The 24,840-nt window shown below is 41.7% G+C and overlaps 2 protein-coding genes across 2 annotated transcripts in view; one reads left to right on the forward strand and one right to left on the reverse strand.

Moving 5' to 3' along the window:
• The window catches only part of DYNC2LI1 (dynein cytoplasmic 2 light intermediate chain 1), a 62,220-nt gene extending 61,973 nt beyond the window's left edge, over positions 1–247 (forward strand). Inside the window, exon 13 of the mRNA XM_040351536.1 lies at positions 64–247. Coding sequence (XP_040207470.1) covers positions 64–132 — 69 coding nt within the window. The 3' untranslated portion in view covers positions 133–247. The remainder of the gene's footprint in view (positions 1–63) is intronic.
• Positions 248–5,000: 4,753 nt separating this feature from the next.
• ABCG5 (ATP binding cassette subfamily G member 5) overlaps positions 5,001–24,840 on the reverse strand; it is a 46,229-nt gene continuing 26,389 nt past the window's right edge. The window contains exons 7-14 of the mRNA XM_040351538.1: positions 21,036–21,175; positions 18,341–18,470; positions 15,790–16,003; positions 15,079–15,284; positions 13,251–13,389; positions 12,977–13,162; positions 9,998–10,110; positions 5,001–5,536 (exon numbers count right to left, since the gene is read on the reverse strand). Coding sequence (XP_040207472.1) covers positions 5,343–5,536; positions 9,998–10,110; positions 12,977–13,162; positions 13,251–13,389; positions 15,079–15,284; positions 15,790–16,003; positions 18,341–18,470; positions 21,036–21,175 — 1,322 coding nt within the window. The 3' untranslated portion in view covers positions 5,001–5,342. The remainder of the gene's footprint in view (positions 5,537–9,997; positions 10,111–12,976; positions 13,163–13,250; positions 13,390–15,078; positions 15,285–15,789; positions 16,004–18,340; positions 18,471–21,035; positions 21,176–24,840) is intronic.

Genomic DNA, 24,840 nt, shown 5'->3' on the forward strand with positions numbered 1-24,840 from the left:
ACATATTCAGTCTTTCCTGATTAAGAAAACGTATCTGAAACTTTCTTCCTTTTTTCCTTGAAGGAGCTTGAACAATACAAAAGAAATGCGGACAAGTCCTGGAAGGCAATGTCACTTGGATCTCAAACATGATAGATATGGACTTGTGTACTTATAAGCTAACTTTATTTTTTAATCATAAATATCTGTAAGAAATGTATGTTTCATATACTGTATATGTGTGCAATAAATACTTCTGTATCAGTTATGTTCTATTCATGTGTTTCAATTCAAGCCCAAAGGATACTCTAAAACTGATGTATAGAAAAATTAGTTTGTTGCTCATAGCAATCAATTACATATAGCTATATAACAAAGTATTGTGACAAGTACGTTAGTATATAGTGCCTTGAAAAAGTATTAACCCCCTTGAAATGTTCCACATTTTGTCATGTTACAACTAAAAATGTAAATGTATTTTATTGGGATTTTATGTGATAAACCAACACAAAGTGGCACATAATATCTGAAAAGTGTGGCGTGCATTTGTATTCCGACTCCACAGCATCATGAAGGTCAAGGAACACACCAGACAGGTCAGCGATAAAGTTGCGGAGAAGTTTTAAAGCAGGGTTAGGTTATAAAAAAAATATTAATTGAAGAAAAAGAAGATTGATCGCACACCATGGAAGGAAGAACTAGGGAAAACCCTAACCCCTACCCTATCCCCTAACCCTAACCTCCAGTTTTTCTGCTGGTTCTTCTTCTGGTGCTATCTCCTGCAGTAGTGCCAGCTCCGTTCTCTGCCAGTTCTTATATATACATGGGGCATGGACATCCAGTGACGTCATCCAGAGACCCTGCCCCTTATGACATCACTGCCCTATCATGGCGGAGGAAGAAGATATCGGCAACGGAGGGAGAAGAACCGGTGGAAGAAGACATTGGCAAGGTAGGGAGAAGAACCAGAGGAGTAAGAAGAACCGGAGGGAGAAAACATCACCAGAGAAATAAGTTATGTTGGAGCTATGATGGGGGACATTCTTCATTTTAAAAATGACTTTGTCAAAAACCTTTGTACTGTTTTTATTTATTTTTGTCACTTGTTTGGTGAATGGGTATGGGGGCCCTCTTGTTAAAGGAATCTTCCAGATTCCGATAAGCCCCCTGCCCGCAGACCCCCAAAACCACTGCCCATGGATGTCGGAAAGAGGCCCTTGTCCCCATCAACAGGGGACAAGGTGCTTCGGGGGGGCACAGAGTCCCCTTGCCCCAAAGCACCCACCGCCGCCCCCCCTTTCCTGACCTGCTGGGCTGTATGCTTGGATACGGGTCTGGTATGGATTTTGGGGTCCTTATGGCTTTTTTGGGGGGGATATTGGCATGGGGGTTCCCCTTAAAATCCACACCAGATCTGAAATCTGGTATGGTCTTTGGAGGGGGGGGGCATGCCATTTTTCTTAAAAAATTTGGCATGGGGTTCCCCCCTCAAGATTTATACCAGACTCAAAGAGCCTGGTATTGTCGTCGCCATCCAGAGGGGGTGAGCTTCAATCTGCATATGATGTTAGTTCATGCAACCTTACAAACCCGAGACCGGAAGAACATCTATACAAAGTTTCTTTATTTTTCATTATTCATGTTACACGGAATACTCTGGATACTGCATGTTTATTCTGTAAACAATTTTTTATAAATATATATTTATATTTTGAGATTTTCGTCTCTACTACATATCACTGAACTGAAGTGTGGTCTGTAGGACTGATGCCGCGTACACACGATCATTTTTCGGGTTGTAAAAAATGAAGTTTTTTAAACACTTAAGGACCGCCTCCTGCACATATTCGTGGTCCGAAGCTCCGCGGCCGCGGGACCCGATCGCCGCCGGAGTCCCGCGATCGGTCCCCGGAGCTGAAGAACGGGGAGAGCTGTGTGTAAACACAGCTTCCCCGTTCTTCACTGTGGCGCTGTCATTGATCGTCTGTTCCCTGATATAGGGAAAGGCGATCAATGACGTCACACGTCCAGCTCTGCCCCCCTACAGTTAGAAACACATATGAGGTCACACTTAACCCCTTAAGCGCCCCCTAGTGGTTAACTCCCAAACTGCAATTGTCATTTTTACAGTAAACAATGCATTTTTATAGCATTTTTTGCTGTGAAAATAAAAATGGTCCCAAAAATGTGTCAAAATTGTCCGATGTGTCCGCCATAATGCCGCAGTCATGAAAAAAAAATCGCTGATCACCGCCATTAGTAGTAAAAAAAAAAATATTAATAAATGCAATAAAACTATCCCCTATTTTGTAAACGCTATAAATTTTGCGCAAACCAATCGATAAACGACTATTGCGATTTTTTTTTACCAAAAATAGGTACAAGAATACGTATCAGCCAAAACTGAGAAAAAAAAATGTTTTTTTATATCTTTTTTGGGGGTATTTATTATAGCAAAAAGTAAAAAATATTGATCTTCTTTCAAAATTGTCGCTCTATTTTTGTTTATAGCGCAAAAAATAAAAACCATAGAGGTAATCAAATACCACCAAAAGAAAGCTCTATTTGTGGGAAAAAAAAGGACGCCAATTTTGTTTGGGAGCCACATCGCACGACCGCGCAATTGTCAGTTAAAGCGACGCTGTGACGAATCGCAAAAACTGGCCAGGTCCTTTACCTGCGTAATGGTCCGGGTCTTAAGTGGTTAAAAATGTCATTTAAAATGATCGTGTGTGGGCTGCAGAGCATTTTTCGGGTTCTGAAAAACGGCCAAAAAATTTTTTCCGAACATGCTCTATTTTTTCACGACGTTTTAAACTATGCCATTTTTCGGGTTGTAAAAAATGATCGTGTGTGGGCTTTAACGACGTGAAAAACCTGTGCATGCTCAGAAGCAAGTTATGAGACGGGAGCGCTCGTTCTGGTAAAACTACCGTTCGTAATGGTGTAAGCACATTCATCACGCTGTAACAGACAGAAAAGCGCGAATCGTCTTTTACTAACACAAAATCAGCTAAAGCGTTATCCGAATGGAACTTCCCCTTTATAGTGCCGTCGTACGTGTTGTACGTCACCGCGCTTTGCTAGAGCATTTTTTTTAACGATCGTGTGTAGGCAAGGCCATTTTAATGATGAAGTTGAAAAAAAAATCGTTTTTTCTAGAGCCTGAAAAACTTTGTTTTTTACAACCCGAAAAATGATCGTGTGTACGCGGCATGAGTGTTTAACCCTTTCTCATTTAGTTCTAAATAAAGAATGTATAAAAAGCAAGTAGAATTTTTTTGTTTTGAAATAAAATGTATTCTTATTTAACATAACCCCCTTTTCTCGCTTTAGCCAAATATTTTTCTGCAATTTTTTTATTTCTATTTTTTAAAACAACAATATTTTCATATTTTTTTATTAATTTTGTTTGTTAAAGTTTAATAGTCGTGTTTAAAAATATGCAAAATAAAAAAATAAAAAAAAACATCTTTATTTCATTAGCAAATATCTTTGCAGTGATTTGTGCTAGAGCCATAATTTTAGCTGCATTATAAACAGGATGAATTTTAGAATACAATTTGTACTTTTTATCTACAGTAAAAAAAAAGTGCATTTTTAATGTTTATTTTACATTTAAGTAGAAAATAAATTAATTTTTTGCTAACCAATATCCTTAAATGAAAGCCTTACTTTTCCTGAACAACCAACATATGTATTACTTTGTTAATTTAGGTAATGACAAAGTTATTGGTGAATAAACAGAGCGATAGCAGAAATCTAAAAACTGTTCTGATCCATGAGGATTTACAGGTGTGAGAGCTGAACTGACTAAAGCTTTCCATCTTCTGGACATAAATATTTGTGTGTTCAGGACCATATCAGATACAAACAGGAGTACCATCATGTTGGCATCTTTCATTACATTGGATGTGAATTATTACATAGAGATTGCATTATGGGGACTTCTGCGCAGTTTAGCAGATAAATCCCATAGCACTCAAGTAATTTATGATACAATGATTTATGATTTCACCAAGAATTGAATGTGATATGAACTTTATAAAGAATATGTTACTTAAGCTTTATGTTTGCTTTGCTTTCTAAATGTCTGTTTATACTCTCTATTAGTAACATTACAGTTTGGAGTACAAGGTGGGCTCATTGTAATGTCAAATAGATTCTATGGTTGTGTATTTCTGCATGTTAATAAAATTAAGCATACAAGTCATTGTTTTAGGGTGCACCCTCAACCCCAGATGCATTGGACACGTCCACTTAGTACCTACCCAAAATTCCCTTTCTGCCAGTAGCAGAAACATTGGTCCATTATTGCTCACACTATTTGACAGAAGGGAGTTAGTCTAAAACAGGAATAATGGGGTAGATTCAGGTAGTGCCGCACACTTTTTACGGAGGCGCTGCGTTACGTTTTTATGCTACGCCTCCGTAAATTACTTGCGCTACGTTTGATTTAGGAAGCGGTAGCTCCATAATTTGCGGAGGCGCTCCATAAAAATGGCCGGCGTAAGTGCGTGTAATTTAAATGATCCCGTAGGGGGCGTGGATCATTTAAATTAGGCGCGTTCCCGCGCCGAACGTAGTGCGCATGCTCCGTCGGGAAACTTTCCCAACGTGCATTGCGGCAAATGATGCCGCAAGGACGTCATTTGCTTCAAAGTGAATGTAAATGGCGTCCAGCGCCATTCACGATTCACTTACGCAAACGACGTAAAATTTTAAATTTGCGATGCGGAAACGACGGGTATACTTAGCATTGGCTGCCCCTGCTAATAGCAGGAGCAGCCTTACGCAGAACCCGACGAACGCAAACGACGTAAAATGCGCACGCAGGGCTCGCGTAGGGTTGTGAATCGGCGTTAGTATGCAATTTGCATACTATACGCTGACCACTACGGGAACGCCACCTAGCGGCCATCGTAAGAATGCAGCCTACGATACGACGGCATAAGAGCCTTATGCCAGTCATATCTTAGGCTGCAGTCGGCGTATCGAGCTTCCTGAATCAGGAGCAGTCGATACGCCGGCGCAACTAAGCAATTGCGTTGCGTAACTATGGTTACGTAGACGCAATTGCTTTCTGAATCTACCCCAACGTCTCTTTTAGAGCTCCATTCCTGGGGACTCACCACAAACTGTTACTGCAGGTGAACACTAAGATCAAGACTTGCTAATTCCTGAAAAATTGTGATCGGTTTTCAAAATTCTGAAATCTTCAGAGATCCACATACTTACAGAAAATATCATTTAAGATTAAGACACTTATGGCATGGTCTTGGAAAATTCAAAAACAAAGTTTATCTTGACAGAATAACCTCTGAGCCAAGCCGTCATAGTCACTAGATTTCTGGATTGAGTTCCTATCTGCGCATCATAATGTCTCTCAATTTAAAACTTATGACGCAGCCAATGATCATTGCAGGGATAAAGGCATAAAGCATCAGAAAGTCAAATGTGATCCTGGATGTGGCTCCTGGGTAAGTATTTTCAATAAAGTCATTCCCTTTAGTAAACGGACATTGTGATGTAGGTCCCGTTAAATTGCTTAAACCACCTGTGAATAAAATAATAAAAAAAATAAAATAATAATAATGATCTATATGTATCTGAAGCACTATTCTATGAAACTTGTAGATGGTGATGAGTATTTATTCCATTGTGTTTTAAAAATGTCTAAAACTAACATTCCTGGGACGTTGTTGAGGACCTCTTGGCCCAGGAATCCCTGTGGAGAAAGTGGGAGGAAGATATCCCGTCCCTGGATAGGGAATCCTGGGAAGAATGTTTTGAGGATAGCTATAAACTGGTGATATCGTCCAGGGATAAATTGATACAGACGAAATTCCTGCATAGGGTATACTTTACGCCTCAGAGGTTGCATGGAATTTATCCGCAACTCTCTCCTAACTGCCCGCGATGCCATTCTCCCGATGCTAATTATGTACATATGTTTTGGGCCTGTTCCAAGCTCTCGGACTATTGGGCTGCCATTTTTTACTTTATTAATGTCCGTCTGCATTTAGATATCCCGGTTTCTGCTGCTTTGGCCTTGTTCCGGATACAAGATGATGACATGAGGCCACGGTATACTAAGCTTTTATTGTCAATGTTGCTCTTCTATGCCAAAAAAGTGATTTTGTTTAAATGGAATTCCAGGGCGCCACCGGTTAATGCTGTTTTGCCTTTCTACAAACTGACGTACATCAATAGAGGGTGCCCATTGAAATATGAGCGGGTATGGGGACCTTGGATTGACCCTGTTTGTTCCTGACCCTGTAGAGGTTTATTCCCCTATGTAGTTGTTGGAGGTGGGCTTCCTTCTCCTCCCCCCCCTTTTTTTCTCCCCCTCCCCTTCGTCTCCTGCGTTATATTTTTGCAGTTTATGTCTAGACTGATTGTATGTTCCTTGGTGCACCCTGTGGGTTCTCCCCTGTCTCATGTACATTGTGTATTTTTTTTATATATATCCTGTCTCCTTACTACTTGTACTATGTCTTGTACCATTTTTGCTTTAATAAAGACCAACCTTGTTTGTTAAAAAACTAACATTCCTGTTTTGGCTCAATGAAGGTTGGTTGAATTATCCAAAGGCTTATTTTTTCTCTTGGGTTCTCCAACATTAAGCATAGTCTAGCATAGTTTTACCTATTTCTCCACAGAGATATCAATGGGTACTACAGATTCTGTAGTCATTATCCCGCGTACACACGATTGGATTTTCCGTTGGAAGGTTTTTCCGCTCAAGCTTGGCTTGCATACACACGGTCACACAAAAGTTCTCTGAACTTTCGACCATCAAGAACGCAGTGACGTACAACACTACTCAGAGCCGAGAAAATTAACTTCAATGTTTCCGAGCATGCGTCAAATAGTTTCTGAGCATGCATCGGAATTTTGCGTATCGGAATTGCTACAATCGGAATTTCCGATTGGAATTTTTTCCGTCATAAAATTTGAGAACCAGATCTCAAATTTTTGTTGGCTGAAATTCTGACAGGAAAAGTCAGATGGAGCCTACACACGGTCGGAATTTCCGACCAAAAGCTCACATCGGACTTTTCTTGACGGAAATTCCGACCGTGTGTATGGGGCATTAGGTTGCCTTACTTTGGAGAGACTGCTGTGACTCTCTAATTATAGCTTTATTGGTAGGGCAAAGCTTGGAATTCTCTATGGCATGGAAATTGTACTACTGGATTTACCAAACAATATAACATGGATTTTGTGGATGATTATACAGGAAAATATTTGTTTTAGATTGATGCAATCTTTACAGATTTACTCCAGTCTAATTCGGAAGAGGGAACTGGAGCTTAATGGACCTAATTTTCATCTTAGCATTTATCTTTTACCGTTTATCCTGTTTGCTCACCAAATCTCTTTAGTTGATCTCAAACGTGACAGATTTTTCTTTTTCTTTAATGTGTAAGGTAACCTGTGAAATAGATGCACTCGGCCAAGTCTTCTCTCTAACCTTTTACTCTTTTCTAGCTCTTTTTCCACTTATCCCTCCATTTTCTGCTACTGTTTCCCTAACTTTGGGATTTTCATCAAATAAACTGGCCTAATTTATTTTCACTTCCCCATTTCCTGCAATTCCTTTTTCTGTCCCTCCTATCCCCCCCCCCCCCCCCAATGATGGCACTGAAATTCCCACCGTGACTAACCTCCGACTTTTAATGGCTATTTATAAAAGTGGTGCCGTAGGTAGCATTCTATTTGACTCATTTTTGTATATGTATATCGGTTTATACCCAACATGCCTTTCTCGATAACATACATGCTAACTTTCCTTTTATACAAAATGCAATTGAATGTATGTCTACTTTTGGAAAATGTTATAACATTTTGGTAAAACAAATCTCTATAGTTGTTGGCATCCTTATATTTTCGCATCAAGAGGCCAAGAAAGGGCAGTAGGAAAAAGGGAGAGTACAGGAGATAAATGCATTGAACATGTACCATTACATGAATATTTAACTAGCTAGTGCAGTGCCAGATCTAATGCCCGAAAATGGAAACCCATTGGTGTATGAAGGGAGCCTTCTCTGACACACATGGCAGGTTGCACCAACCCCCTGTCCCACACCTTATTATATTTGGTAGGACATCCTCTATGTATGTACTGTAAATGAGCCTTTTGTAGGGAGGGGTAATATTCACCTCTCAAGCCCAGGACAGGAATGTTGGAGAGGTTGCCTGCATACAGTTTCATGCTATCAATTTACAGGCCGTAAAAAGCGTTTAATTAAAAAATATAGTCAGAAACGTCTGTATTGGGGTCTGGGAAAAGATCTAGTAGGCATGTTTTTGGGTCTAGAGATAAAAGGGGAACCCATGTGATCATGTATAAATTGGACAGTTTTTGAGTTTAGAAGGTTTGTATGATAGGGCAGGACCATATGAGATGATAGAAAGTGCCCACTTGTGTCAAGCAAAGAGGTCATAGCGGGCTGTAAGAGGGTTTGTAGCGAGAGACGTGAATTGGAGTCAGGTAAGTCCTATGTAAGATATACATTACCGGTCAGGCGATCTGAGACTGAGGGTACAGTGGGCCAGATCCACAAAAGGGATACGACAGCGTATCTGCTGATACGCCGTCGTATCCCTGTTTCTATCTATGCGACTGATTCACAGAATCAGTTACGCATAGATATTCCTAAGATCCGGCAGGTGTAATAGTTTTACACTGTCGGATCTTAGGATGCAGTACCTTGGCCGCCGCTGGGGGCATTTCTCGTCGAAATTCCGCGTCGGGTATGCAAATTAGCACTTACAGAGATCCACAAATCGGTTTCCCTTCGTGAAGTCTACGTAAGTTGTTAGTTTGCAAACGCAAAGATAGGGCTGCTTTTACAAAGTGTAAAGTTAGTACACCATGTAAAAGTAGCCCCTTCTTTCCCGCGACGCTGTCAAATTTTTCTTTTAATTTTTTCTTTTCCCGACGCAACTTTTTTTACCCGGCGCGATTCACAAAACTCGGCACAACGTAACTTCGCGCAAAGCATGTTGGGAAAATCACATTGGGAGCATGCGCAGTACGTCCGGCGCGGGAGCGCGCCTAATTTAAATGGGACTCGCCCCATTAGATTGGGCCCGCCTTGCGCCGGACAGATTTAAGTTACACCGCTGAAAATTTCTAGGTAAGTGCTTTGTGGATCGGGCACTTAGGTAGAAATTTTGCAGCAGTGTAACTTAAATACCAAAATTTAAGTTAAGCCCGCTGTACGTGGATCTGGCCCAGTATTCTTACAGAGCTCGTAAAAATGGACATGCATTTCCAAGTTCCAATACTGTCCACTTCCTGAGCCCATGCATCTCACCCACACATAGTCAACAATTAAAGGTAGGTTTCTTGACTAATGTTGGCACAGACATTTCCAACTGATATTTTGTGGATCACATGAAGCTCCCCAACGTTTCTCAACATGTGGCCAGCTCAAGAATTTTTATTGAATAAACCCATAGGCCTAGACTGTTGTATTGCTGCCACATATATGTTTAGTTGAACCTTATAGAAAATTACCCTTTTCCCAGGAATAAAATATTTCACTGCACTGAGGCCCTGTACACACGATCAGTCCAAACTGATGAAAACGGACTGAAGGCTGAAGTCTGATGGACTGATGGTCTGATGTTACTACACACCATCAGTTCAAAATCCGATCAAGTCCAACGCGGTGACGTAAAACACAACGACGTGCTAAAAAAAACGAAGTTCAATGCTTCCAAGCATGCGTCGACTTGATTCTGAGCATGCGCAGGTTTTGAACCGATGCTTTTGCGTACTAACCATCGGTTTTGACTGACCCTATCATCAGTCCATCTGTCCGATTTTAAAGCAAGTTTTAAAACTTTGGTCTGAAGGACAAAAGTCTGATCGGCCGTTTTCATCAGTTTGGACTGATCGTGTGTACAGGGCCTCACACTTTGATTAGTTGCGATCCCTGTTGGGAAGCCATATGTTAATGTAATTCATAAAAACATAATTTTATTAGAAGTTATCATAACTTACCACAAGTAAAATTCAGGTCATTGAACTCATTGACTATTAATAATTCACAGCAATATCTCTGATATGTAATGTAGCTTAATAGTTGAAAAACGCGAGGCATTTCTTGTAAGCTCCTAAACAAATAAACAATTGTTTTAACAGGAAAATAAAGGTAAATTTGTTTAAAAAAATATTTATAGGCAAAATCTAATGATTATCTCAGAATGTTTAGGAGATGCAAATAGGGCAGATGGTTGGTGTACCATAAGTGCTGGAGTTGTCCTAAGTTAAAGTCTAAGCTTTTCTAGTTATGAATATATTTGGGGAAGAATTTACATACTGTATCTGTCAGGTTTTTTCTGTCTGTTACCTCCATTGGGGAGATTTTTCCTCCATTCCTTTTTCTGTGATGCCCATAAAAGAAATGGGGGAGCATTCACGCATAAACAAAAAGGCAGAGACAGCAATAAAATCACGTGCTCACTCTATGATGTTTTGTCTGTCTCCCTGCTGGAAGTGTGAGGAAATCTTCTCATTATGCACACAAATAATCCATGTAAAAGTGTGTACCGCTTTTACATGGATTGATCCACCAAACCAGATTAGCATAGCTAAAAGCCTATGACCAACACACAGGACGCTTACTGTGGTAGAGCTTTCTTCCTGGTCTGCATCTGTGAAGAACTTAAAGCGGAGGTTCACCCTAAAAACATGTATATACCATTCCATCCAGCATACTGCTGACATGTACAGTATGCTGTTTTTTTGTTTTTTTTCGCTGTACATACCACCGTATAGCTATTTTCCCCCCCGGCTTCCGAGTAGTGGCTCCCGCGGGACTGGGCGTTCCTATTCAGAGACTAAGTGATTGACATGATGACAAAAGCTTCCCCCCGCGCATAAGGCACGTCACCAGTTTCCGAAAGAAGCCGAACTGCGAGTCGGCTCTATACGGCGCCTGCGCACTGACGTTTGGCTTCTTTCGGAAACTGGTTATGCGTTATGCGCCGGGGGAAAGCTTTTGTCATCATGTCAATCATGACATCACTTCGTTGTATTCTGTTGTACGAAAATTTTGTGTAGTAACCTCTTCACTTTCGACATGAGACTGGCATGCCACCAAAAAAAAACGGACATTCAGTCTTGCGAAAATCTAAGCGTGTGTACGAGGCTTTAGAGCCACCGTCACCACCCCTACTACAGTGTTAACTTGTGTCCCACTCCCATGGCAGCTCTCAGCTCATTGAATAATTCTGGACCAGGGACTGAAAAAATGAGTCACAGACTGTGATGATGGTCATCTTTTTTTTTTGTTTTGTTTAAAGCCTAAGTTAAGCAAAATAAAAAAAAACAGCACAAGGGACCTGCTTACTTGTTAAGTGGTTCTAAAGGCTTACTTTTTTAAGGCTTTAGGGTAAAACACTGTCTATGCCACAGGATACCCCTTATACTTGCTTAAACCTGAACTCAATCCAGTACTGTGCCCTTCTCACAGGGCAGATTGATAGCAACAGGAGCCATTGGCTCCCACTTCTGTCAATCAAATCTTGTTTTGGCGGGGCCGAGTTTGTGTCTATAGACGCAGGCAGCGCGGCTTGGGATCATGCCCTCATGAGTGCCCTCATAGGAAAAGACTTCCTATGGGGGCACTCACCGAAAAGGAGCGCCGGTGGGGGACCCCAGAAAAGGAGGATCAGCCTGCTCTATGAAATGTTTATTTTATATATATAGATATATATATAAAAAGATTTACAACCACATTAATCTGATGTGTCCCTTGTGTTGCTGGCTCTACCTTTCTTTGAAATCTGTGTCCTCTGACCCCTCCCCCCAACCCCAACCACCACAATCTTCTAAATATAGAGCCTTTAATTATTAGAACCTTGGGAGCTGTGACAGGCACTCATCAAGAATGCCAGACTATGTCCACCCTGCTCCTCCATTCACAGAAGCCATACTATAGCTTCTATGAATGAAGCGTGATGTTTGAATGAAGGATGGAAAAAATAAATATATATATGTTTGCTGACCAATTTATTTTCTTATATGCACAGTATTGCGCTATGACAGCTGCAGCCTTCTGGCCTAAGCTGTCACTGTGCCTCTCTCTCTCTCTGAGGCACAGGGACACCTGTAAGCAGCAGGTGTGTTTGCAAACACACTCTTGTGATTACAATGAGTGGCTGTCATGATGACCAGATGATCAGAAACCACACTGATTGGTTCCTGATTGTTACTGTAGAAAATCAGCTTTCAATGACAGCATGGTCTTAGAAATAAAAGCATGCACAGCTGCATGCTCCTAGTTCTGAAATAGAATGTAAGTTAACATCCTTGGGGTACGAGTATCAATGCCTAATTACAATAATACACAGACTACAGGCAACTGTAAAGGGAACCTCTGAAGATAATATGTGCACTCCCAATGCTGACTTATTTTTAAGGTGGAATTTCTGGGATTCTTATTCTGCTCCTGGCCTTATTATCTAATGAGGCACTAACCTAGATCAAGGGTCTCCAAACTCTCTAAACAAAGGGCCAGATTACTGTTCTTTAGCAGGGCCGGACTGTGGTCAGGGAGTAGAAAATGTCCCAGCGTCAGTGGGAAAAAATAATGCCCCCTTGTTTGATTCAGTGGGAGTAGATATTCCCCATTATTGATGTCAGTAGGAGGAATTATTCCTCATCATTGATGTCATTGGGTGGAATTGTGCCCCATCATTGATGTTATGGGGCCCTATTGTTGGTGTCATTTCGAGGAATTAAGCCCCATCGTTGGTATCAATGTAAGGAAATAAACTCCATTGTTGGTATCAGTGGATTAAATAATGCCCCAAGGGGCAAAGGGCTGCATCTGGCCCCCAGTTTAGAGACCACTGACCTAGGTCCTGTGTGCAGGCAAGAGTATGGACCAAAAAAAAGGCAATGCAATACATGAGATGTAATAGTAAGCTGAATTTATATTGTGAAAACCACTCCAATCTACAGCAAGGATCTCACCTTAGTAGTCCTGAGCCCACAAGAATCCCAGCTATGTTGAGCAAAGCCACTCCAGCATTGACGATGTTGGGATTATTCACCAAACCAAGGACTGCAAGGGTAAGTAGTTCCCCCATGAGGTGTGGAGGCAGGGTGATTGCAATGAAACATCCAAACCTTGTCAGCTCTGGGTTAAGTCCCACAACCCTGTAGAAAAAAATAGGCATATTAATGTGAGCTCTGCATGTGAATGATCTTGCTAATTTATACATGGAATTGTGAATCATAAACCTACCAATATATAAAAGATGAAAATATCACAATGCCAAGAATGCTGAATGGCACAATATGGATGACGTAAGCTAGAAGAATTTGCCACTTCTGGTACAAACCATCCTTGCTTTCCTGGTCACCGATGGCACGTAGGGCTGGGACTAAAGCAAAAAAGAGAGGATAATCATTTCTATCTAGCTACAGTCCAATTGAAGTCTCATAGCATTTAATATTGTTATAGTCATGTACTCCTATATTTTATGATTTGTGATGATTTTTTATCACCTAGGGGGCTGCAGCTTCGATCCAATGCTGCAGCTGTTCCAAGCCGGCTCTACACCAAGAACTTAGAGCAATCAAAGACGTTGATTGCTCAGATCATGGGTCCACCCTGAGCACAGAGCGGTGACTATCAGCCACCGCTCTGTGCTCTGTCCCACTAGTGTTCACTGGAGCACAGATCTGGGGTGGGGTTAGGAGTGGCTGGCTCAGGCTCTCAGTGGAGCTCTGACAGGCCGAGCCAGCTGCCGGCCAGGAATCTATTTGGATCCCGTCATTATTGTCAGGATCCCTGCTAAACCTGGACTGGCTTTGTGACATCAGCCAACAGCAGATTTTACCCACTGTCAGCTGAATCTGGGTTACTGGAGTGCAGAACTACAGGTAAGTAGGCTTCTACGACCCACAGGCGAAGTAGGGACACAAGAGCCATACTTCTCCTTTAAAATACCCTCTCAGTGCAAATGATGCTTATGACACCAGCCATTGGATGGTTTGACAGTTTGGTTGAGAGCACAACCAATGGGAGTGTTACATTTGCAAACTGTAAAATGAATGGGTTTACTTCCGCTTTAAAGGGGTTGTAAAGCTTCGTGTTTTTTCACCTTAATGCACCCTCTGCATTAAGGTGAAAAAAAAAACTTGCAGTCATCGGGCCCCCCGAGCCCCCGTTTTACTTAACTGAGCCCCGAATCTCTGTGTGCGCGATCCAGCGTCATTCCCCCCTGGTCCTATTGGCTATTCATTGGATGATTGATAGCAGCGCAGCCAATGGTTCCCGCTGCTGTCAATCACATCCAATGATGCGGCTGCGGGGGGCGGGGCCGAGTCATACAATTGGCGTCTATGGACACCGTTTGTATGGCACGGGAGCACGCCCGCAAGCTAACCCCCTTGGGAGAGAGCTTCCCAGAGGGGGTTAGTTCTTGCGGGGAGGAGCTGCGAGAGCCACCGTGGGATCCCAGAAGATGAGGATTGGGGCCACTCTGTGCAAAACGAACTGCACAATGGAGGTAAGTATGACATGTTTTTTTTTTTAATAATCTGCAAACCTTTAGTACCCTTTTAAGTTCAGATCCACTTTTACAGTAGAGGATATGTTTGGGATGGGTATGGCAGCTTGGAATTATACTTGTTGCTGGGAGGCTGACCAGGTACAGTAATTCTAATACCAAAATCTCAGAGATGATAAAGCAGAAATCTGATCATGGCTAGGTTCATATCTATGCATGTCAGGAACATGCCCTTGAGCAGAAGCATGGCAATGTCATTAATTGTTGATGGCCAATGCATCTGCAATCGCGTGTGCTTATGCAAGTGCCCAACTTCATGGTGCCACATGACAATTTGGTGCGATGTGGCATGCTTTTAGGAATAAGTCAGGGACTTCTTTCCCGCGTTTCTCGTGCATAGGGCAGCCCATTGAAATGGAAACATGCACGCGCTCGGTCGCAAGCCTAACAAAACATCAGTGAACATTTTTCAATTGTTTGCTGAGATTGCTGAGATTGCTGAGTTTGCTGAGATTAGATTAGGCATGTCCAGGGAATGTGGAAGCATTTACTACTTACATAAAGCAACAGCATTAAGGAGCCCGGTGTATGCTGTCCCACCCAGACACTGGTAAAATACCCCAACTCTGTCCTGTATGGCTCCATCCAACACATCATTCTTCAATCGAATGAGGAAAAAAGCAATGAAGAGGCCAAATATCAAATTCTGAGAGAGCCTCATAATGATCCCAGACTTGTTCCTAGACAGATTTCTTAGTGTTCTCCTACAAAAATGATTAAATAAATGTAAGTTAGAAACAGGGAAATTCTGTAAACTCCTATTATTGTAACACATTGTAACACATATTACGTGTGTAAGTGCATTCTTGTGCCATCTATTTTCAATGCCCCCCGCCGAATGCACAAATTAATGCATCTGCATTGCATTGATAACAAAAAACATGACAAATAGAGATGGTGAATCTCCCTATTGGGGTCATAGACAACAATGAAAACCTGACAAGTGTGCTAACCTTCTTCAAGCTATCTAAAAAAAGTTTAACCTCTAGTTGTATTTTAATGTCCAGTAATTATCTACTGGAAGATAATCATCGCACTTTTGGATTTAATGAAAAAAGCTTCCAATGACTGGTTTGCTGTGTAAAAAAAACATCCTCTGATCACATCATACAGACCTAAGAAGCCATATTCGAGGGGCCTGTAACCTGTGGATTACTAAGCAGTAGAGCTCATCTCTGGACACCCTACAAGTAGCCAAGTCATTCTCACCTGAGCAAGACAAAAAGTTTTGACAACTCGTTTGGGGCTTCTTTTTTTTTGAATGGGATGCTCTGCTTCACTTTAGACATCTTTGATGCTTCGATATGTTCCAAGGTGTTCTGGAACTCATTGGAGTCTATGTAGGCTTCAGCTATGGTGTGTACTCTGCCATATGTCTCCATTTCACGCTCTTTGTTTCTGGTGTCAACAGATGTAAGGTCCACTGGGGATAGAATACAAACAATTATATGTAGACCAATGGCAGGCAACACCTGAAAAACACACAGAAACTTTCTGCTCTGGACTTCCAGTAAGGTATTGTGAATCTGTTTCTTAAACCCAGACTCAGCCTAGGTTCACACTGCTGCAAATTCAAAATCGCGGTAAAATGCGCGATTTTACCGCGATTTCGCGGCTGCGATTTTGCCGCGATTTTGCCGCGATTTCGGCCGCAATTTAATGTAAATCGCGGCCCGAAATCGCAAAAAGTAGTACAGGAACTACTTTTTGAAATCGCAGATGCGGCGTCGCACTGATTAGGACAGTGCCATTGCCGACAATTGCCGCCGATTTGAGATGCGACTTGACATGTCAAATCGCATCTCAAATCGTTCCAAATCGTACCCAGTGTGAACCAGGGCTTAAAGTAGATCTATAGGCAAACACTTATTTTTTTCATTTTGGATAGAGCAAGGGAGGGTTATAACCCCTGTCAGATTTATTTTCTCATCTATGTCCCATTGTGGAGATTTTCATCCACTTTCTGTCCCATAACCAAACAGGAAGTGAGAGGAAATCTCTGCAAATTAAGGGAATTCATTCGGGACCCCCAGCTCACCAGAACTAGTAACCCCATTGGAAGATTTCCCCTCTATTACTTTTCTTGGGACAACTCAAAATGTGGGATTTTCTCTTACTTTCACTTTCAATGATAATGGTAAACAAGACAAATAAAGAGGGTGAATCTTCCTAACAGGGGCACAGACAGCAAAAAAAACTGACAAGTGTTCTAATCCCTCTCCACTCCATCCAATACAAAAAAAACTTTAATCCTGTAGTCACGTTTGGTTGTTTTGAGGGGATAGGCATTTTCCAAGAGGACCTGGCACTTGCCCTAATACAATCAAAAGCATCTAATACAGATTTTGTGTGCATAAGCCTGGATCATGCCACTAGCACTAGGTAGGGCTGGTTTTATATTCTCTCCTCCCATGGGCCAACAGTTGTCTCCAGATGGAATTTTGGACCTCTTTATGAAATTGTTAGTTGCCTAGATGTCTCTGGCAACTTTACTTGCCGAGCCACTGACCTAGAAGAAGCTTGAAGATCAAGAAATGCAGAATAGAAATAAGAATGTGTATGCATCTTACATTCTGGTGTTTTGAAGTACTGTAGCCAATGGTCAGCATGACAGATAAGGAACTTCTATTTTCAAGAAAATGACGGTGGCAATATCCGTGCTTCCTTAGTACTGAGTTCCTTCAAGGCAAACTATTAGGAAATCTATTGACTGTGTACTGAGTCATGTCCAGTGGGCATTACTGCCCATGAGCATAGCAGTGGGGATACATTTTGCAGCTTATGTACACCTCCCCATCCACCACTCTTGCAGTTTAAGAGGGAGAGGTTGGGCGGTGGTAAAATGCATCCCAGATGTGTGTTTTTACCAATCGTAAGTGTGAATGAGGTCTTACAGTGTCAATAGGGGATGAGGTCTAGGTACAGAAGGAATGACACCAGGGGCGGACTGACCACTCGTGGGGCCCCCGATGCAATAGGAGATTATGGGGCCCTCGGGCAAATAGGAGATTATGGGGCCCCTGGGCAATAGGAGATTATGGGGCCCAGGAGATTATGGGACAGTATACACACACATACAGTATACACACACACAGTATACATACACACAGAATACACATACACACCTGAAAAGGTACTGGAGAGGCGGGGCAGCTATAATCTTGGGATTTTTTTAAAAAACACAGATTTTTACATACTGTCCCTAGTTTTACTGAGGCTGGCAGCCCTGATTAGGCCCCCTAGTGGCATGGGGCCCCCGGGCAGTGCCCGTGTGCCCTAATGGTCAGTCCGTCCCTGAATGACACACATGGTGATATCTCACACCTTCCCTACTATGGTAACTGCACAGTGCTGCTCAATGGATGAAAAGTGAACCTTGGAAAAAAGAAGCTGAAGAATGCCTACTGTAAGGGCTATGTCACCCTGCTTTAAAGTATGAGGATGCTTGGATCTAGGTCCCTTTGTTTGCATTCTGAGCTCTCCTGTGACAGAGTCCACCCCACCAAAGACTAACCTTCCTAGGCAAAAATTCCATCACAGGAATCTCCTATTTAAGTTTATTGTAAAAGATTTCTCTGAACATCATCAGAATGATGCCCAGATGGCTGCACCTGGAGGTTCTGTCACCCTAAGCCAACGCTTATGTTGGCTGCACTGAAATTTGGACCTGGGTCTAGAAGTTGAGTAAATTGGTAAATGATCTGTTAAAATCTTGTCCTGTGCATGTTCAAATATATAAATATGTAAGACTTGCTCTTACCAAAAAAATCAAATGGGTTGGAGTGTTCTGGACACTCGTATCCACAGTCTTCAAAAAACGTAATCATTTCTTGGGGGTTACCACAGTAAACAAGCTCTCCGCAACTCATGATAGCAATCTTATCAAAAATCTGTTCAATTACAAATCACAAATGTTTATTACCAAGAGGAAATTTTGATGAATGAAGTTGTAGCTTCCTCTAATTTTTAAAATGCATTTAAAGAAGATCAACTTGATGTAAATACTTGATAACACTGTATATTAGATTCCGTAATAACTACAAAGGATATAAATTCACATTGTGTGCACCAAATACAATACCTTTGCAAACACAGAAATTTACCTTGTATTAGTAGCCATCAGATCATTACTTAGCTGCACATAGCCTATATCTCTGGTGCCCAACCTTCGGGCTGGGGGCCACGTGCAGCCCTTCAGCACTTTTTGTGCCACCTTTGGGGCACTGCAGACAATTATCTGTGTTCCCTATGGATGTCTGAGTATAGATCTATGTTTGTGTCAAGCTATTTACTGTTGTTCACCCCCTTTATGTATTTAAAGCTGTAGATATTAAGTTCCTGAAGTCACTCTCGATATGTTTTATCTCCCAGACCTTTCACTATTTTTGTTACCTGTCTCTGGACTTGTTCTATTCTATTCGCTTTTTCCACTGTCTAATCACACTTTGCTTAATTTGCAGTTCCCCAAAATATTTTCTTCTGTAGTGCTGGAAAATACCCCCCCCCCCCCCGTTGTTGTACTCTCTCAAGAGATTATTTTTCCCTAGGTGCATTATTTTACATTTATAAACATTGAACTGCAGCTTCGACTGCTTTGACCAATCTTCTACCAATGCCAAATCATGTTCCATGATACAGACACCTCCAGGGATATCAACCCTATTACACACCTTTGTATGCTCAGCAAAAAGACATACCTTGCCCGACAAACCTTTAGTTATCTCACTTACATATAGATTAAATAGAACAAGACCCTGTACAGAGCCTTGTGGAACACCACTAGTGACTGCTCTCTGTTCCAAGCGAACCACATTTTCAACCACACTCTGGTATCTATCCTTTAGCCAACCCCTATCCACTGAACCAACAAAGGGTTAGGTCCTAGCTTGTATAACTTTTGTATTAGATCATTATGTGAAACTATATCAAATGCCTTGCTGAAATTAAGATATGCTATGTCCACAGTACCTCCCTGGTCCAAATTATTGGTAATATAGTCAAATAATTCGATCAGATTATTCTGGCATGATCTGCCCTCAGTAAATCCAGGTCTCTGAAAGTCTCCTGAAGCATATCCGCAGTCTCTGACTATCTTTTGTATTGTGTCCACAATCTCTGACCATCTCTTGTATCATGTCCACAGTCTGTGGCCATCTCTTGTATCATGATATGTGTTAATATCCACGCAAGATGGAAAGACTGATGCTGCTGCCCCCTTTTTATTAATCCGAAAGGACAAAAATAATATAAAAATTGTGTAATGGGGTGGTGGCGCTGCTAAATTTGCTAAGAGACGTCAGTAGTCCTAGCGTTCGAGGTAATGGTAATGTGACACCTTGGTGCCTGATTAGGCACCAAGGTGTCACATTACCTAGAACGCTAGGACTGCTGACGTCTCTTAGCAAATTTAGCAGCGCCACCACCCCTATCACACAATTTTCATATCTCATGTATCACGTCCACAGTCTCTGATCATCTTATGTGCCATGTCTGCAGTCTCTAATCATCTCTTGTGTCATGTCTGCAGTCTATGATCATCTCTTGTATCAAGTCCACAGTCTCTGATCATCTCTTGTGTTATGTCCGCAGTCTCTGACCATCACTTGTATCAAGTCCACAATCTCTGATCATCTCTTGTGTTATATCTGCAGTCTCTGACCATCTCCTGTATCATGCCCATAATTTTTGTGGGACCCAGGTGGTCCATCCACTTCAGGCAACCAACAGAAAAATATAGGAGGGGGTGGAAACAAGACCAGTCACCCCTGTGCAAGGAGAGGGAGCAGCAGTGACCAGTCTTTATTAAGACTGGGTTCACACTATTGCGAATAGGATGTAGGTTTTCCCACATTCAATCTGAATAGCAGGAGATTGTGACTGGCTTTGTATGGAGCCGGTTCACACATCTCCGCATCGGTTCCGGTGCAAATTGCACAGGAGTCCTGTGTGTCTTTTGGCCTGTTTCAGGTCGAAATTCAGCCCAAAATTCGGGCTGAAATCGGACCGTAAAAGGTGAATAGAGATGCATCGGACTCCCGCTGTGAGCTGCTGCATTCTCCAGTGTGAACCCAGCCTCAAGGAAAAGTACAGAAGTTGCTGGATTATTTCACAGATCTCTAAAATGTACAAGGGACATAAAAAATAAAGAAAGAATACATACGACTTATTTAAACACAAATTTTTAGCCTGGATTTCAACTAAAGAAAGAACCTAAATACAAAATTTTAACTGCCGTTTCATGTTTGTTGCCAAGGAGAAATGATCTGTAAATATTCACCAAAATACAAATAATGGTGGTAAAGCAAACTATATTATTATTATGATTAAGCAAACATAGCAAAGAACAGTTGTTTAGCCGCCATGTGATTTTGCTTTTCCCGGATAACACTTTCCATAGTAATATCAGGGTGTAGAGCAAAATCTGGGCAGGAAATGTACAATTGTTGTTTACTCACTCTGAACAGTTCAGATCGTGGCTGGTGAATGGAAATAATCACTATCCTATCCTTTCGAGCCAGCTCAGAAAGCAGTAAGGCGATATGATTTGCAGTCATTGCATCCAAACCGGTAGTTGGCTCATCGAGTAAAATTATTTCTATGAGAGACAAGGGAGTCAGTGAGTGAAATAAAGGGAATGTGAAGCATGCAAATCAGCGATACTCATTATACCCCATATTATGCTGTGTGATTACATTAATTTCCGCCACAATTAGCATAATTTAAAAAATACTATGGCAGACAACCAGTGGCGGTTATCTTTTGCTGGCTATCTAGAGCACAGCAATGATACCAAATGTGTTTGCCTGCATAATATATATATATTTGTATATACAGTTGTGCTCATAAGTATACATACCCTGGCAGAATTTGTGATTTCTTGGGCATTTTTCAGAGAATATGAATGATAACACAAAAACTTTTCTTTCACTCATAGTTAGTGTTTGGCTAAAGCCATTTATTATCACTCAACTGCGTTTACTCTTTTTAAATCATAATCACAACAGGAACTACCCAAATGACCCTGGTCAAAAGTTTACATACCCAAGTTCTTAATGCCATGTATTGCCCCCTTTAACATCAATGACAGCTTGAAGTATTTTGTGGTATTTGTGGATGAGGCTCTTTATCTTCTCAGATAGTAAAGCTGCCCATTCCTCTTAGCCAGGGGTTTCCAAACTTTTCAAATAAAGGGCCACTTTATTGCCCTTCAGACTTTAGGAGGGCCGGATTCGGGCCAGCAAGGGAAGACAATGTCACGGGCCCGGCATCCGTGAGAACAAATATGGCCTCAGGGTTGGTGGTCAATAGGAAGAGGAGTATTCCCCCTATTAGTAGAAGGAATAGTATCCCATCATTGGTATCAGTGGATAATAAAGTGCCCCATTGTTGGTGTCAATGGGAGGAATAGTGCCTCATGTCAGTGGGAGGAATTGTGCCCCAAGGGCCAGATAAAGGCTAGCAAAGGGCCACATCAGGCCCTCGGGCCGCAGTTTGAAGACCCCTACTCTTGGCAAAAAGCCTACAGTTCCTGTAAATTCTTGGGCTGTCTTGCATGAACTGCACATTTGAGATCTCCCCAGAGTGGCTCAATGATATTGAGGTCAGGAGACTGAGATGGCAACTCCAGAACCTTCACTTTATTCTGCTGTAGCCAATGACAGGTCGACTTGGCCTTGTGTTTTGGGTGATTGTCATATTGGAATGTCCAAGTACATCCCATGCGCAGCTTCCTGGCTGATGAATTCAAATGTTCCTCCAGTATTTTTGATAACATACTGCATTCATCTTGCCATCAATTTTTACCAAATTTCCTGTGCCTTTGTAGCTCACACATCCCCAAAACATCAGCGATCCACCTCCGTGTTTCACAGTAGGAATGGTGTACCTTTCATCACAGGCCTTGTTGACTCCTCTCCAAATGCAGTGTTTATGGTTGTGGCCAAAAAACTTAATTTTGGTCTCATCACTCCAAATTATTTTGTGCCAGAAGTTTTGAGGCTTGTCTCTGTGCGGTTTGTCGTATTGTAAGCGGGATACTTTGTGGCATTTGAGTAGTAATGGCTTTCTTCTGGTGACTTGACCATGCAGTCTGTCTTTCTTCAAGTGCCTTCTTATTGTGCATCTTGAAACAGCCACACCACATGTTTTCAGAGAGTCCTGTATTTCACCTGAAGTTATTTGTTGGATTTTCTTTGCATCCCAAACAATTTTCCTGAAAAGTTAGTTGGTCTACCTGACCATGGTTTGGTTTCAACAGTACCCCTCATTTAGAACTTCCTAATAAGAGTTTGAACACTGCTGAATGGCATTCTCAATTCCTTGGATATCTTTCTATATGGCTTTCCTGTTTTATACAGTTCAACTACCTTTTCCCGCAGATTCTTTGACAATTCTTTTGCTTTCCCCTTGACTCAAAATTCAGAATTGGGCCCAAAGTGTCAATATTTGGTGTGGCCACCAATATTTTCCAGCACTGCCTTAACCCTCTTGGGCATGGAGTTCACCAGACCTTTACAGTTTGCCACTGGAGACCTCTTCCACTCCTCCAATGCAGCACTGGATGAAAGATGCAAGGGTCTGTCAGGAGTCCAGAAACTTTTTGACCCTTTATACACACACACTAATTACAAGCAGACAGATCACAGGTGAGGATAGTTACCTTTAATAGCCATTCAAACCCCTTTGTGTTAACTTGTGTGCATGTTATCAGGCCAAAATCGCCAGGGTATGTAAACTTTTGATCAGGGTCATTTGGGTAGTTTCTGTTGTGATAATGATTTAAAAAGAGTAAACACAGTTGATTGATAATAAATGGTTTCAGCCAAACACTAACCATGAGTGAAAGAAAAAGTTTTTGTGTTATCATTCATATTCTCTGAAAAATTTCCAATAAATCATAAATTCTGCCAGGGTATATAAACTTATGAGCACAACTGTATATATATATATACATACAGCATCTCACAAAAGTGAGTACACCCCTCAAATTTTTGTAAATATTTTTTTATATCTTTTCATGTGACAGCACTGAAGAACACAATGCTACAATGTAAAGTAGTGAGTGTACAGCTTGTATAACAGTGTAAATTTGCTGTCCCCTCAAAATAACTCAACACACTTTAATGTCCAAACCGCTGGCAACAAAAGTGAGTACACCCCTAAGTGAAAATGTCCAATTTGGGCCACATTTAGCCATTTTCCCTCCCGGGGTCATGTGACTCATTAGTGTTGGGCCCCGTACACACGACCGAGTTTCTCGGCAGAATTCAGCCAGAAACTCCGTCGGAGCTGGATTCTGCCGAGAAACTCGGCCGTGTGTACACTTTTCATCGAGGAAGCCAACGAGGAACTCGTCGGGCCGAAAAGAGAACATGTTCTCTATTTCCTCGTTGTTCAATGAGGAAAGTCGGCCTGCCGAGACCTCGGCGGCTTCCACACTGAACTCGACGAGGAACTCGATGTGTTTGGCACGTCGAGTTCCTGGGACGTGTGTACGGGGCCTAACAAGGTCTCAGGTGTGAATGGGGAAGCAGGTGTGTTAAATTTGGTGTTATCGCTCTCACTCTCTCATACTGGTCACTGGAAGTTCAACATGGCACCTCATGGCAAAGAACTCTCTAAGGGTCTAAAAAAAAAGAATTGTTGCTCTACATAAAGATGGCCTAGGCTATAAGAAGATTGCCAAGACCTGGAAACTGAGCGATTTAACAGGACGGGTTCCACTCAGAAAAGACCTCGCCATGATCGACTAAAGTAGTTGAGTGAACGTGCTCAGGGTGATATCCAGAGATTGTCTCCGGGAAATAGATATATGAGTGCTGTTGTGTTGCGTTATTTTGAGGGGACAGCGAATTTACACTGTTATACAAGCTGTACACTCAGTACATTTTTTCAGTGTTGTCACATGAAAAGATATAATCAAATATTTTCAAAAATGTGAGGGGTGTACTCACTTTTGTAATATACGGTACTATACTTACAAAGGAGTTACAGCACAGTGAGTATATATCTATACCAGTAAATTAACCCTGCATTTTTCTCAATGAATGCAAGGCTTTCTCTGATTGGACAAGATGGAAAGGTGGGACAGTGACGTAACAATCCCCATCTAGTCCAGTCAGAGCATGCCTGGCATTCATTGAGAAAAATGTAAGGGATCCTGTGCATGGTGCCCTTGCCAAGCAAGCTGTGTTCAATCAAAAGAAGGGCAGCTGGAGCTCAGCAGTGATTACTCCAGTAGCAAATAGTACTACAGTGATT

The sequence above is a fragment of the Rana temporaria genome, chromosome 4 (genome assembly GCF_905171775.1).
Source record: "Rana temporaria chromosome 4, aRanTem1.1, whole genome shotgun sequence".
In the NCBI taxonomy this organism is placed as follows: Eukaryota; Metazoa; Chordata; class Amphibia; order Anura; family Ranidae; genus Rana; species Rana temporaria.